The 14,173-nt window shown below is 40.4% G+C and overlaps 1 protein-coding gene across 3 annotated transcripts in view; it reads right to left on the bottom strand.

Annotated features, from left to right (window-relative positions):
- The window catches only part of ZNF512 (zinc finger protein 512), a 33,805-nt gene that overhangs the window by 11,682 nt on the left and 7,950 nt on the right, over positions 1-14,173 (bottom strand). For 2 of the 3 annotated variants that reach the window (XM_081795194.1, XM_060651336.3), the window contains exons 3-10: positions 11,833-12,017; positions 10,546-10,641; positions 9,776-9,859; positions 9,004-9,128; positions 8,390-8,476; positions 7,876-7,974; positions 7,096-7,263; positions 3,720-3,914 (exon numbers count right to left, since the gene is read on the bottom strand). In XM_081795194.1, coding sequence (XP_081651320.1) covers positions 3,720-3,914; positions 7,096-7,263; positions 7,876-7,974; positions 8,390-8,476; positions 9,004-9,128; positions 9,776-9,859; positions 10,546-10,641; positions 11,833-12,017 — 1,039 coding nt within the window. The remainder of the gene's footprint in view (positions 1-3,719; positions 3,915-7,095; positions 7,264-7,875; positions 7,975-8,389; positions 8,477-9,003; positions 9,129-9,775; positions 9,860-10,545; positions 10,642-11,832; positions 12,018-14,173) is intronic. The other variant, XM_060651344.3, reaches the window with a different exon arrangement.

Raw genomic sequence — 14,173 nt, 5'->3', positions numbered from 1 at the left:
AAACAACTATAATAATAACTGTTGCAGGCAAGAGTCACTGACGGATGCTACAGCAAGTGGGCAGAGGTATGATAAGACACAGGGTAGTTGCACAGTGTCACTATCCCAACAAAATGTTCACTAATTACAAAGAGGAAAACTGTAATTTTGCCTTGGAGAAAACTGGACAATACACCTTAATCAAGTGATCAAAGTTATCACTGGTAAAAAAGACACATCAACATCATATACCTCCTAATATGGTACATTGAGAAAGGCAAACACTGCTTCAGTGGTAATCTTGACAAAAACATATAACTTTCAATCTAATCTTGAGCAAACACTAGACAAATCCATATTAGGGATATTCCACAAAACAACGAGCCTGTTCTCTTCAAAAGTGTCAAGAGCACAAAAGATCAATAAAGCCAGAAGGATGATAACAGATGGGAGGAGACCAAGGAGACTCAGTAAAGAGAATTAAATGTGAGATCTTGATGGGATCCTATGTTATTGGTTATGTAAGATGTTGGCATTAGGGGAAGCCAGGTAAAGAGCATATGGGAACTCTGTACTAATTTTGCAATGACTCGGTAAGTCTAAAATTATTTCCAAATAAAAAGATTTTTGAAAAAGGAATATAGGGGTGTCTTGGTGGCTCAGTCAGTTAAGCTTCTGACTCTTGATTTCAGCTCAGGTCATGGTCTCACGGTTTGTGAGTTCGAGTCCTGTGTTGGATTCTGTCTCTCCCTCTCTCTGCCCTTGCCCTGCTTATGTGCTCTCTCTCTCAAAATAAATGGAAACACTTAAAAGAAAGAAATATATATTTGTGAAACAAGAAAAAATATTTATTGGTCTCTGCCCTCAGTTCCTGCTAATACTCAGTCTCTGAACCTGGTTCCTGATAGAGAGTTCCTAAAACACCTATAATTTTCTGAGTAATACCAGTATTTGGACAGAGTTCATAAATCCCTTGGAATTTCCTGGGTGATAGGAGTATCTTTTGTTTTGATGAGGTAATACTCTGTGGGCTCCTCGGTGGGCTAGCCACTGGCAAAACCAAGCCTTGATTAGAAGCTTTGAACTTTCAGACACATTCCCCATTCTCTAGAGAGGGAAAGGGGCTAGGGATAGTTAATCAATCATGCCTATGTGATGAAGCCTCTATAAAAGTCCCAAAATTATGGGGTTCAGAGAGTATATATATGTGCCAAGAGGGTGATACACCTCCAACTCCACAGGGATAGGAGCTCCTATGCTGGGGACTCTTCTAGACCTCACTCTGTATTTCTTCATCTGGTTGTTCATCTGCAGATTTTATTATATCCTTTATAACAAACCAGTAAACACGTTGCCCTGAGTTCTGTGAGCCATGCTAGCAAATTACCTAAACCAGGGAGGGGAGCATGGGAACTCCAATTTTTAGCCCAGTCAGTCAGAAGTACAGATGACAACCTGGGACTTGTGACTGGCACCTGAAATTGGAACAGTCCTGTGAGACTGAGCCCTTAACTTGTGGACCTGACACTAACTCCAGGTAGATAGTGTCAGGACTGAATTAAATTGTAGGACACGCAGATGGTGTTAGAAAATTAGTCTGTGTGGGAAAAACCCACACATCTGGTGTCAGAAGTGTTAAGTGTGTAGTAGTATGTGAGTAAAAGAAAACACAAGAGTTTTTCCTAGACCATATTGCTTGTATTTGCATTAAAAAACACTGGAAGGACACACAAGAAACCGGTAAGAATGGCTACCATGGATACAGGCTAGAACAAGGATGGGGTGAGAGTGAGATATCTCAATGTTTATTATCATTTTGACTTCTGAACAAGAATATATTATCAATTCCAATTAAATTTTTAGTTTAAAACAAAACAAAATAATAATGCCTTTAACCTACACAATGTCAAACTATAAAACTGATGATTTTAGGAGAGTATCTGCTAGATAAGACTAGCAAACCTTATCAATCAGTTAACAAATATTTATGTCTAATTCCCTACACCGATCAACACAGTGAAAGCAAACGGACTACAATATCATAAGATACATACCACTGTACAAAATTCACATTTAAACTGAAATTTAGATAACCACATACTTTAGCCTGTGGCAGTAAAAAAGTAGCAATGAGTCTGAAACAAAAAAGGATGCTCTGATACTCAAGAACAGGATCCAACTCCTTAGACACCAGTAGGACTGGTTTTTAGACCAAATAAAAGGTATCCACTTCCACGAATTGACATTTTCTTATAATATACGACATTCCCCTCATGAGTCAAAGCCCTAGGCCAAATCTAAACTATCTTTCTTGATGCCATGGAGAGTAATAGGTCTTTAGCTCTAACCTTAATCTTTACTCGTATATCCTCCCAAGCCCTTCCCATGACTACCCCATAGTCATATACTCCTTATCTCCTCTTGGCCAAATATGTTCCTTTGGTCTATGATCTATTTTAAACCAAAGGCTTCTAAGCTACATTCTATAACCCTGAGAAGTACACTTGGGGCCATGGAAGGAATGATAAAAGTATCAAGGAGAAGGCCAAGTAGGCAAAGTTTTGGGCTCACTACCCCTAGTTACATACAGAAACTCCATTTTTAATTTTTTTTTTAATATTTATTTTTGAGAGAGAGAGAGACAGACAGAGCATGAGCAGGGGAGGGGCAGAGAGAGAATGAGACACAGAATCCGAAGCAGCTCCAAGCTCTGAGCTATCAGCAGATAGCCCAACATGGGACTCAAGCTCACAAACTACAAGATCATGACCTTGGCTGAAGTTGGACACTTACCCAGCTGAACCACCTAGGCACCCCAGCGACTCTATTTTAAGTTATTCTACATATTGGTGTTTTATATAATTTTCATTTGGGAAAAAAAAGTGGGTGGGGAGAGGAGTTCTGTTGCTAGAAAAATAAACTGAAATCCTTTATCTAAACTAAATATAAACTACTACATACAAATTAACAAAGTGGAAACAGAGACTAACAAAAGACTAACAAAAAACTAACAAAGTGGAAACAAAGACTAACAAAAAAGACTAATCTGGAATTCGGATTCCCTCCAGAAGCAGTTCAAAATTAAGAGGGTTCCTTAAGGAACTTCTGAAACAGACGGTCTCTCTAGGACCCATATGAATCCAAACACTGAAGCTGGATCAGACATACTCCATCTCTAAGAATTAAGAAGCAACATACTGATAAAGAAATTGTAGTTTATATACACAATGGAGTACTATGTGGCAATGAGGAAGAATGAAATATGGCCCTTTGTAACAAGGTGGACGGAACTGGAAAGTGTTATGCTAAGTGAAATAAGCCGTACAGAGAAAGACAGATACCATGTTTTCACTCTTATGTGGATCCTGAGAAACTTAACAGGAACCCATGGGGAGGGGAAGGAAAAAAAAAAAAGAGAGAGGTTAGAGTGGGAGAGAGCCAAAGCATAAGAGACTCTTAAAAAATGAGAACAAACTGAGGGCTAAAGGGGGGTGGGAGGGAGGGGAGGGTGGGTGATGGGTATTGAAGAGGGCATCTTTTGGGATGCACTGGGTGTTGTATGGAAACCAATCTGACAATAAATTTCATATATTTTTAAAAAAATAAAATAAATTAATTAATTAATTTAAAAAAAAAGAAGCAACATACTGTTTATCATGTACTCAAGTGCATTTGCTTTTCCGTATGTACTAAGCACAACATCAGACATGGTTCAAAATTAATGCAAGTTTCTACTTTACCTTCCGATCATCAGGCACCAAATCCTGAAGCACCTTCCTCTTAGGCCATTCCTTGGCCAGTTCAGCAGAAGCCAGCTCCTGCAGGTGGTACACAGCTATCTTGGCAGAACGCCTCTGAACTCGACCCCCACTCTTTGGCTCCAGGCTCATCTCCTTTAAGCACTCTGGCTGTCCTGACTCTGGAAAGAATGAGATCTGCAAGAATGAGACATAGCAAAACACAGGCCTGAGAAGTGGCTTCCATCAAAGCCAATGATTAAGGGCTATCCTTCCTGCTCTAAGTATCAAAAGCTCTTCACTGGCTTGCTAACCACTAGCATAAAGCTCTACCACCTTCATGAGTATTTTGCGGATATAAAAAATTTCTTAGGGTAAAGTCTGTTCTATTTTAATAAGTAAAGGTCAAGACATAGCCATGTGCAAAGACATGAACCTCAACCCATTCCTACCTCATACTACCTATAAAAATTAACTCAAAATGAAATGTAAACCATGTAACTATAAAACTTCTAGAAGAAACAAAGGGAGGACATTTTTGTAATCCTGGGTGTAATGGTTTTTTGATGTGTCACCCTGGCTAGGCTACAGTCATCAGTTATTCAATTAAACACTAATCTATGTGCTGCTGTGAAGGTACTTTGTAGATCTAATTAAAGTCCAGAATCAGTTGACTTTAAGTAAGAGAGGTGTGACAGAAGAAAAGGCAGGAGAGATTCAGAGTGTGAGAGAGACTCGATACTGCTGCTGACTTGAAGAGGAAGGGACCACAAGCCAGGGAACATAGATGGCCTTCAGAACCCGAGAACAACTCTCGGCCTACAGCAACCAAGGAAATGAGGTCCTACAACTAACTGCATGGAACTCAAGTCTTAATTTTAACGAGCCTCAAAACAGATTCTCCCCTTGAGCCTCCAAAAAGGAACAGTCCTACTGACACTTTGATGCCAGCCTGGTGAGGTCCTACACAGGGGAGCCAGCTGAGCTGTGCTATCCCTGGACTTCGGGCCTAATACACTGAAACAATACAGTTGTGTTATTTAGGCCATTAATTCTATGGTGATTTTTTTAAAATGTCTTATTTTCTGAGAGAGAGACAAGAGTGTGAGTGGGGAAGGGGCAGAGAGAGAGGAAGACACAGAATCAGAAGCAGGCTCCAGGCTCTGTGCTGACAGCTCAGATGCAGCGCTGGAACCCAAGAACTGTGAGATCATGACCTGAGCCAAAGTCAGACACTCAACCGACTGAGCCACCCAGGCCCCCTTGTGATTTTTTATAGCAGCAATAGAAAATTGGGTTGGGGGGTGCCTGGGTGGCTCAGTTCATGATCTCACAGTTCATGAGTTCAAGCCCCGTATCTGGCCCTGTGCTGACAGCTCAGAGCCTGGAGCTTGTTTCAGATTCTGTGTCTCCCTCTCTCGCTCTCTCTGCCCCTCCGCCACTCACACTCTGTCTCTCTCAAAAATAAATAAAAACATTAAAAAAAAAAAAAGAAACGAAAAGAAAACTGGGTTGGGCAAAGAGATATTAGAAACAAAAACAAAAAAAGCATTACCCATAAAAGGAAAAAATGATAAATCGAACTTAAGAACTATGCTCTTTGAAAAACACTATAGGGGTTCCTGGGCGTCTCAGTCGGTTGGGCATCTATCTGACTCTTGATATCAGCTCAGGTCATGATCTCACAGCTGTGAGATCAAGCCCCACATCAAGCTCCACACTAAGCAGAGCCTGCTTGGGCTTCTCTCTCTCCCTCTCCCCCTCCCTTGCTTGGGTGCTCTCTCTCCCTCTCAAGATAAATAAACTTATAAAAAAATTTAGAACACTGTAAATAAATGAAAAGACAAACTATAGACTAGGAGAAAATATTTGCAAAACATGTATCTGATGAAGGGCTTCTGTCCAAAATATATAAAAAACTCAGAATATCCTCAAAACTTCCTAGTAAGACAACAAAACTCCAATAATAAAGGATTTCAATGGCCACTTCAAAAAAGAAGACACTTCACTAACAACTGACATTGCCAATAAACAAATGAAAAGATGGTCAATGTCATTAGTCACTAGGGAGATGCAAATTTAAACTTCAGTGAAATACCACTGCATACCTAATAGAATGGACTAAGAAAAAAATGAAATTAACAACAGCAAATCCTAACAAGGATACAAAGCAACTGGAATTCTCATATTTTACTAGTGAGAATGCAAAATGGTACAGCCACTCTGAAAAAGAGTTTGGCAGTTTCTCATAAAGTTAAACATACATTTATCATATGACCTAGCTATCCCATTCCTAAGTATTTACCCAAGAGAAATTAAAATTTATTTTCACACAAAAGCCTTTTATGTGAATGTTTATAGTAACTTTATTCATAATTGCCAAAATATGGGAACAACCCAAATGTTCTTCAACTGATGAATGGATAAAGAAACTGTGAAACATCCATACAATGGAATCCTAGACAGAAATAAAAAGAAATAAATTAATGATACATGCAACACATGGATGAGTCTCAAATGTATTATGCTAAGTGAAAGAAGCCAGACTCAAAAGGAAGGCTACATATGGTATGACTCCATTTATAGGACATTGTGAAAAAAGCAAAACTATAGGGACAGAAAATAAATCAGTGGTCAAATCGTTCTATATCTTGATTGTGCTGGTGACTACATGACTATGTATTTGTCAAAACTCGTAACTGCACACTAAAAAGGGTGAATATATTGGGGCGCCTAGGTGGCTCAGGCGGTTAAGCGTCCAACCTCGGCTCAAGTCATGATCTCACAGTTCATCGGTTTGAGCCCCGCATCAGGCTCTGTGCTGACAGCTCAGAGCCTGGAGCCTGCTTCGGATTCTGTGCCTCCCTCTCTCTCTCCACCCACCCCCCCATACTGTCTTCGCTCTCAAAAAATAAACATTAAAAAAAATAAAAAATTAAAAAATTAAAAGGGTGAATATTAATTATCATATGTAAATTATACCTTGAAACTGAATTCTAAAAAGAAACATGAGGTGGGGGAAGCCTAGAAATATAATCAAGGGGGAAAAAATCAAGCCAAAAAAATTGGAATGGAAGAACCAGCCGGACAGAAATTTCCACAAAATTTCTAGCTAAATCGGAATGCCTTAAGCTTTAAAAGTATAATAATGAGTTTACTTCTGCACAGATTACACGCTGAACTTTGATTTCTCTAACCTAATTATGTTCAAAAGGAAGAAATAAGAGAACCAAGGAAAAATAAGGAAAGGAAAACAAAAGCATTCAAAGATTAAAAGGGGATACAAATAAGGAACAGCGGATGTATGGGAAGATGTCGGAGTAAGGAGTCCCCAAAAAACAGATCCCCAAACAGGGTCTGGAAAGTAATCAGTACTCACAGGCCCATGCTCTGACCTCAGGTGATACGCAAGTCCAGCCTTCGATTTATATGGCTTTCCACAGTGGTGACATTTCAGGGTCATCTCCTCCAGCTCTGCAGCCCCTTTGCCACATTTTCTGACATGGTACAGATATCCCATGATGCTGGTGAAGCTACTAGAGCAACTCTGAACACAGGAGAAAGGCCTGAACTATAATCTTACATCTTTTGACATGATTTCTCAATTTCTCAACAGCCACAAAGCATTCAACCACCACCTCACGTAAATAGATCCTCTGGTATCACTAGACCCTCTCCAACACTTCCCATTGGCACAACCTTTCCTTGGCCCTTGTGCCTGGCCGAACGCCTGTCCTGTCCACCACCAACCGTGACAGTCAATCAGTTTAGTTGGCATTCAGTAAACTGGATCTGTGTGTCTCCCCTGTGGCAGAGCTTCCTCTCTGGTCTGTGACTCGACTCCACCCCAGTATCATACACCCAGCAATGGCAAAGCTCCTCACAGTGAGAATACTAAGATCCTTTTCATCACACTAAAAAAGGATGGTAAAGAAACTCCTTTGAACAAAGGGAAAGAGGGGGGAAATAAGTTTGTGGAGATGAGAAAAAAAATAAAGAGCTACTAATGAATTCAAAACAGCTGGAAAAGCAGGAGCCACTCTTACCCTGTAAGATGACACAGAACCAGGTCTACAAGAGAGAAGAAATGGAACAAAATAACAGAAAGACATTGATTCAAGACTCCAGGCAGAAGGAGACACTGTCCCTGGGCTCTTACCTCGCGCATGCACCTGAGCTTTCCCAGTCTCTTTAAAACTGTTCGGAGCCGCTCTCTCTCACTTGGTTCGTCTATTTCATCTCCAGCCTTCAAAATGGGCTAGTAAGCAAGACAAGCAAACAAGCAGATGATTCATGGAAAAGACAGATACAGAAAAAAATTGTATCATAGGAGAATCAAGGACTGGACTAGCACCTAAGCCGATGCCCATGAAGCTTAGTTATCTGACTCCTGGCTTTCTCCATCTTCTCCTAGACAGACAAGGAAGCAAATGTAATGCAAATAAGAGCTCAGAGCCTCTATCTTCCAGGAGACGAACCTCTGGGGCTAACCTAAACACACAAATACCCACCGCAAAGGTTTCATGTGCATGACTCTTCTATCAAAAAGGTATTCTTACTCACACCCCTATAAAGCCCCAGAGCCTTAGACACCTCCACTGGGTTATCCGCACTCATCTAAGTAAAGACATCCAAACACACACAGGCTCATACAGGACAGAAGATACTCTTACCAAGCTATTATGATTTGCCATCACGTGATACTTCATCCCTGCCAGTGAACGAAGTTGTTTCCCACAATGATGACAAGTAAACATTTCCTACAGGAAGAAATACTGCTCAGTGTCAGGTTGTTCAACAGAGAAACAGAATGTAACAAAGTCCTACCCGGATGCTCTCGTCTGTGTCTCCTTTATTTCCAAAACCCAAAGAATCTCAAAACCCCACAACCTCAGTGTCACATCCTCAAGGGTAAAGAAGTAAAAGTAACTCATTTTTAAAGGAGTAAGAATTACCATTTACTGAGCGCCAACATTTGCCGAGTAACGGGGTGGGCACTCAGCATGTATTATTTCTTTCTTATCCCCTCAGGGACTACATAAAATTATTTGTATAATTTGTAAGATAAATGAGAAAAACAAGGTCCACACATAAAAAGCTAAATGACACAACCAGTAAGTGGCTAAATGAAGATTCAAACCCAAGTCTGTCAGACTCTAAAGCCTCTGTTTTCCTTGTAACACAATGCTGCTGCTTCTCCACAGTAATCAGCACACTGACACAGCGATAGTTGTCTGAGGTATGGGAAAAGGTCATAACCCTTATGAAACGCCACAAAATCTCTAACCTGTTTGCAGGTCTCCATGTGTTTCTTTAAGCCCTCTATGGTCTTCCTCCCCACCGCCTGGCAGGTAGGACAGGAGACACTGCCTTTATCCACGATTTCTAGGTACCATTGTTCCTCCAAACTGCCTACAAAGCAGAGAAAGAAACACTTCATAATTTGCAGAATTCTCTAGAAACAGAAAACGTATTCCTGGAATTTAGTAAAAGTATCATTTTTTTTCCTTCCTGGGGAAAAGACTCTTTCTAGAAGTAATTTTTTTTCAGACAATGAGGAGTTTCTGATACTCCTACTCAGTCCTCCACGACGAAAACCATCTGAGAACCATTCAAAAGCCCAGCAGCTTAAAGAACTGGGCAACATTTTTTTTTCTAGCTTTACTGAGGTATAACCAACAATGGGCAACATTTTCACAGCAGCATATAATAATGGGATACTTAGATATATAACAGCCAATTTCCTGTTTCCTGTGTGTCTGAAGATGTTCTTAAATGTTTTTATCCCCATTTAGTCTCCATGAAAATTCTGACTACCTTCATTATCCCTATTTAGAAACAAGGTAACTAAAGCCTGCAGAAGTTAACTAGATGAAGGCAGACCAGAAAATGAGTTAAAAGCCAAAACTTAAAGGAGGGTCTGACTGGCCTCCAAACCCATACCCTTAATAACTGCCTCCTTAAAGAAACTCTTTGTAACATCACTCCTTGACCAACAACAACAACAAAAAACAGAGTGCGAGACCTTGATACCCCAAAGCTTCCAACAGAAAACATACCTGCTGCGTAAGCTGGTGGTTCCTTCCGAATACGACGAGCCTGGGATTTAGGATTAGGTTGAGTTTTAGGCCGTTGCTTCCTCCCTGACACAAGACAGAAACTTGAAGCCCAACGTATCACCTTTGCTATCCAATCTGTTACTATCAAAATTTCCTCCCATCTCTTCTCAACACCCTATGTCCCACTCCCTCAACCAACCGTCTCCCTTAAGTTATGACAGGGTCCCTCTCTCTCTGCCCCTCCCCCATTTGTGCTCTGTCTCTCTCTGTCTCTCAAAAATGAATAAATGTAAAAAAAAAATTTTTTTTTAAAAGTGCTCGCTTCGGCAGCACATATAAGCATTCCATATTAAAAAAAAATAAAATAAAAATAATAGAGGCGCCTGGGTGGCTCAGTCAGTTAAGCGTCCGACTTCGGCTCAGGTCATGATCTCGCAGTTCGTGGGTTCGAGCCCCACATTGGGCTCTGTGCTGATAGCTCGGAGCCTGGAGCCTGCTTCGGATTCTGTGTCTCCTTCTCTCTCTGCCCCTCCCCCATTTGTGTTCTGTCTCTCTCTGTCTCTCAAAAATGAGTAAATGTGAAAAAAAAAAAAAGTTATGACAGGAAAAAAATCAAAAAAGTCAGGTAGGATGAAAGCCATTCCTCGCCAAAAAATCAAAGGGTTCAGCAGTGCTCCAAGGGCCAAAACCTCAGGTCTCTCTCCCTTTTACCCCTGAAGAATAAAGCCAAGATACCCAAGGGAAAAGAATTAGCAAAGTTACTCCCTCACCATAAAGCTTATGCTTCTTCTGAGGAAATTCTCGATAGTCTTCATCTTCTTCCTGCCTGGGTTTCCTTTTTCCTTTGGTTGATACTCCACCTGACCCTGAAATACCACACAAAAACAAACAAACAAAACCCTCAGTATGGCTTACAAGTGAACATACTGGCCAGCCTTCAAAACATCACTCACCAAAAAAAAAAAAAAAAAAAAAACCACTCACAAGGTCATCACAGGAGAGATCATCAGCAAACACAAGCCCCACAGAAGTGTCTGACAGTTTTAGGGAAGTTGGTAAAACTTCACTAACTCATTCGACCTCTCCATTTCATTCTTTTACTGTTCTCCATCCCAACTGATCAATTGTTCCCCATGAATAATAAAGGCCTCTAAATGTCAACAGAGGATGAAACTGGTATAATGGGAAAGAAGTTCAAATCATTTGAAGAGGAAAGGCTGATACCCATATAACCTAGAGGAGTAAGAATTTCACTCTAAAATAAAAGGACAGTTGGGAATGCAAGCTGGTGCAGCCACTCTGGAAAACAGTATGGAGGTTCCTCAAAAAACTAAAAATAGAACTACCCTACAACCCAGCAACTGCACTACTAGGCATTTATCCACGGGATACAGGTGTGCTGTTTCGAAGGGACACATGCACCCCCATGTTTATAGCAGCACTATCAACAATAGCCAAAGTATGGAAAGAGCCCAAATGTCCATCGATGGATGAATGGATAAAGAAGATGTGGTATATATATACAATGGAGTTTTACTCGGCAATCAAAAAGAATGAAATCTTGCCATTTGCAACTACGTGGATGGAACTGGAGGGTGTTATGCTAAGTGAAATTAGTCAAAGAAAGACAAAAATCATATGACTTCACTCATATGAGGACTTTAAGAGACAAAACAGATGGACATAAGGGAAGGGAAACAAAAATAATATAAAAACAGGGAGGGGGACAAAACAGAAGAGACTCATAAATATGGAGAACAAACTGAGGGTTACTGGAGGGGTGGTGGGAGGGGGGATGGGCTAAATGGATAAGGGGCAGTAAGGAATCTACTCCTGAAATCAGTGTTGCACTATATACTAATTAATTTGGATGTAAATTAAAAAAGAAAATAAATAACTAAAAAAATAAAATAAAAGGACAGTTCACAAAGCTTAACAGTGTGTGACAGCCTAACACAGATGTGAGAAACATATGTGATGCTTAATACTTTAAGAACCATTTACAACAGCTACCTAGAGAATGCTCTGTCTTTGAAATAAAGCAGAGATACTGGTACCTTCAACACGCGAAGCAGCAGCTGCCTTGACCCTTCTCATCTTCATCCAGTAGGTAGACTTTCGGAAGGATGCTGGAAAATCACTCACTGGCTCACATGAAGAAGCAGACGACGAGCCGCTTAAGGAGTCATCGTGAGGAATAGTGTACTGGAAACTATTATCCTTTATGGAGCACTGGGTCCTGCTATTAATATGACACAAATATATATACCACAAGAGTAAAGTTCCTATTAATCATTTTATATCATAAGAAGTTGGTAACCGATGCAAAACCTAAGAAGCCTGATAATAAGAACAGGATTAGGTTGTAATCTAACAATTACAATGGTTGACCAAAGGCAACATATAAAATTATTATTATACTTTATTGTGATAAGAGAAAGCAGTACACATTAGTGCTCACTCTGCAGTCCAAGTAGGCATTCTTTCCTAGATTGATCCAAGAAAAGAAAGTAGTCAAAGTAATAGGTTGTTCTACGACCCTTCAGAAGATCCCATGGATCTGTAACCAGGCACCTCTATTTCTCTGAGAGAGGGACAGTAACTAAATAGTACCCCTGAGAATAAAGAAGGAAAAAAACAGTTTGTAGGGCTCTAGTCTGCTCCATCTTCCCTCTCCCTTAGCCTCCTCCCTAAACCTGGTGTCAGGGCTGTCCTGTCTTATTTAGGCAATATGATTCTTAGTTCCCACAGTTAAAGGAAGGGTGCTGTCTTGTCTGATGTAAGCTGGCCAGACAAGTCTGATACACAGCTGGATCCAAATTCCCAAATTTAAGACCAGTCACTATGTAGTTAACAAACATGACTGAGTAATTACAAAGTTATCTTCTAGGAGGCTCAGAATGCACAGAGGAGCAGCAGTTCTCAAAAGTGTGGCCCAAGAACCTCTGAGACATCCTTCTCCAGCTAAAGATCTGTGTGAGGCATGTGTTAGGTTTATGGTTCAGAAAGATCACTCTGGATGCTATACATTAGATGACCCATGGAGGAAAAGTGAATAAAGGGAGAAGAGGTAGCAGTTTATTGTAATAGAATAGATAAGAGATGATAAGGACTTGAACTAAGGTTTTGTAATAGACGTAAATTGGCAGATTCAATATAATACTTTAAATGTTTACTTATTTATTTTGAAAGAGAGAGTGTGCACATAGGCACAAAAGCGGTCCTGAGAGAGAGGGGGAGAGAAAGAATCCCAAGCAGGCGCGCCGTCAGCACAGAGACCGATGTGGGGCTCAATCTCGTGAACTGTGAGATCATGACCTCAGCCGAAATCAAGAGTTGGCCGCTTAACCTACTAAACCACCCAGGTGCCCCTAGGTGACCATTCTTAAGAAATATGTAAGTAAAATGTGATACATGTCTACTATGGAATACTATGTAGTTGTTAGAAGCAATAAACCATTTCTACACATAGAGACATGAACATAACCAAAAAGCATACTGTTGAATGACAGAAGAAGCATACTGTTGAATGACAGAAGAAACAGAACAAGACTAATGTCAATTTGGTAAATTAAAAACAAATAAACGTGTAAACAGCACTAGCTATTTTACAAAGATTCATAAATATTTAAGGACAAATGTCACACTTGCTAACATGGTTGTCTCTGGAAGGAGATGGAAATGGAAACAGGTAAAACAAAAAATAATAGGGACTGATGATGTCAGTATACTCTGAGCAGGGAAGAATGATTTTCACTTCTCTGCACATGAGATCCAAAATTACAAATTTAATACAGCGAAGTCTTGATTCAGCCATGGTGCATAAGCCCTCTACAGCCCATCCCTCCTGCTTATTACAACTAAAACTCCTAGATTCTGAAAAGAAAACAAAGCAGGTGGATTGTGGAGAGAAGTCAAAACTGGGAGAAGTGACTCCCATGGGATGTGTTCCCCCCCCCCCGCTCTTTTTTTTTGTTTTCCCTCACATGTGGCTCTGCAATAAGGGTGGGCCCATTTGTAGAGTAGCATGGGCAGCCTACATTCCAACAAAAACTCTATCTTTCTGACCAGAGAAACCAGGAAAAGGGGTCTCTATAGACCAGAAGGTGTGAGAGAGCTGTGAAGAAGAGACATGCAAAGAAGGTAATCGCATAATCCTGTCTGAATTCATACAAATCACAGCTTAATCTGAGCCATGTATGTGTGGAGCATACCCAAGCCAGTTTAGCAAAAGCTTCAAAAGGTGAAATAAGATTTTAACAAATTGCACAAGCCTCAGACTAACCCCTGAGCTACTAGTGAGAGACAGACCCAATCCAATGTAGCAAAAGCTTGGAGAAATGAAACAAGACTTGAAACACCTGAAAAAGTCTCCAACAAACCACTAAACTATTCAAA

Source organism: Panthera onca, chromosome A3 (genome assembly GCF_046562875.1).
Source record: "Panthera onca isolate mPanOnc1 chromosome A3, mPanOnc1 haplotype 2, whole genome shotgun sequence".
Classification (NCBI taxonomy): Eukaryota; Metazoa; Chordata; class Mammalia; order Carnivora; family Felidae; genus Panthera; species Panthera onca.
The sequence above is the reverse complement of the archived record's forward strand: the minus strand, read 5'-3'. Positions and strand labels throughout refer to the sequence as shown.